Source organism: Gavialis gangeticus, unplaced genomic scaffold (assembly GCF_001723915.1).
Source record: "Gavialis gangeticus isolate Ggan-Ray unplaced genomic scaffold, GavGan_comp1, whole genome shotgun sequence".
Classification (NCBI taxonomy): Eukaryota; Metazoa; Chordata; order Crocodylia; family Gavialidae; genus Gavialis; species Gavialis gangeticus.
Genome location: NW_017728993.1, coordinates 57,417,727 through 57,418,802, shown reverse-complemented (window position 1 = coordinate 57,418,802; position 1,076 = coordinate 57,417,727). Strand labels below are relative to the sequence as shown.

Genomic DNA, 1,076 nt, shown 5'->3' with positions numbered 1-1,076 from the left:
ATGGGGGGAGGGGGAGAAGCAATTGAGGTTTAGGTTTGCTGGGCAGGGGGTTGTTCATCTCAGGGGAAGTTGGGGGCCTAAAAATAGCTCCTGGTCCTGGGGTTTGGGGAAGTGAACCCCCCTCCATCCCCCTAACCTCCTCCTGTAGATCCTGCAAGCCCCCCCAATCCTGCTAAACCCATACTGACCCCACCAACACCCCTGCAGACTCCACCTGCCACCCCAATTCTCTAAGCCCCTCAGACTATACTTGTCCCTCCCCTGCTTAAAAGTATGTATAAAACCAGAATTTGACCCTATATGAATTACCCCAGGTCACCTAGTAAGTCAATATAGGATCAGGATTAGAAACCAAGGGATTTTTTTCCTAGTCTGTCCTCTACTTTCACTGGACAATACCCCTTCCAGCAAGCTACTGTGACTATTCCAGATACCTTAGCTAAAGATGATTATGGTAACTTATTATGGAGGGCTATTGCCCATGCACTCTGATCATTTAAAATATACCCTGTCCATATTCCATCCTCAGCAAACATTTATGAAAAAGTATATATTCAGACAGAGCATGGTCTCTACTCACATTTATGCGACAGAAGTATGTCAAAGGAATCTGCCCATCTTGTAGCTTCCTCTGTTGATAGTCTTCTACAAAAATGGAAAGAAAGAAGTAATAACCATTCATTATTTATGCAAAGAGTCTTACTACAAACAGTTGAGGAACTTGCCTGGAAAGCTGCTAGACTTGAAAAGAGTTTTATTAGACCATGACTTTGGATTAGCCAAAGTAAAGAGTCTGTCCCAAGAGTTACAGAAGCCCTAGCACATGTTGATACAGGAGCCTATGGTAATGGTTAGCTGTAATGTCCAGGTACCCAGCTAGCTGCATTCAACTGAGCTGCCTGTTGTGGACTTTAATCACAAGACTTAGAACATCAGTTAAACGCTTCTTCTACTGTAGGTCAAAATAAGGCTATAGAGTGAAGTTGTTCTGATCATCTAACAACAGGGCTGACCACTCAGAATTATATTTGTAATCATAACAGGTCAAATTCTATCCTCAGTAACAGTTTTCTCTT

At 42.9% G+C, this 1,076-nt stretch overlaps 1 protein-coding gene across 2 annotated transcripts in view; it reads right to left on the bottom strand.

Moving 5' to 3' along the window:
* The window catches only part of RGS8 (regulator of G-protein signaling 8), a 52,966-nt gene that overhangs the window by 22,389 nt on the left and 29,501 nt on the right, over nt 1-1,076 (bottom strand). For both annotated transcript variants that reach the window (XM_019501758.1, XM_019501759.1), the window contains one exon: nt 581-645. In XM_019501758.1, the coding sequence (XP_019357303.1) occupies nt 581-645 (65 nt within the window). The remainder of the gene's footprint in view (nt 1-580; nt 646-1,076) is intronic.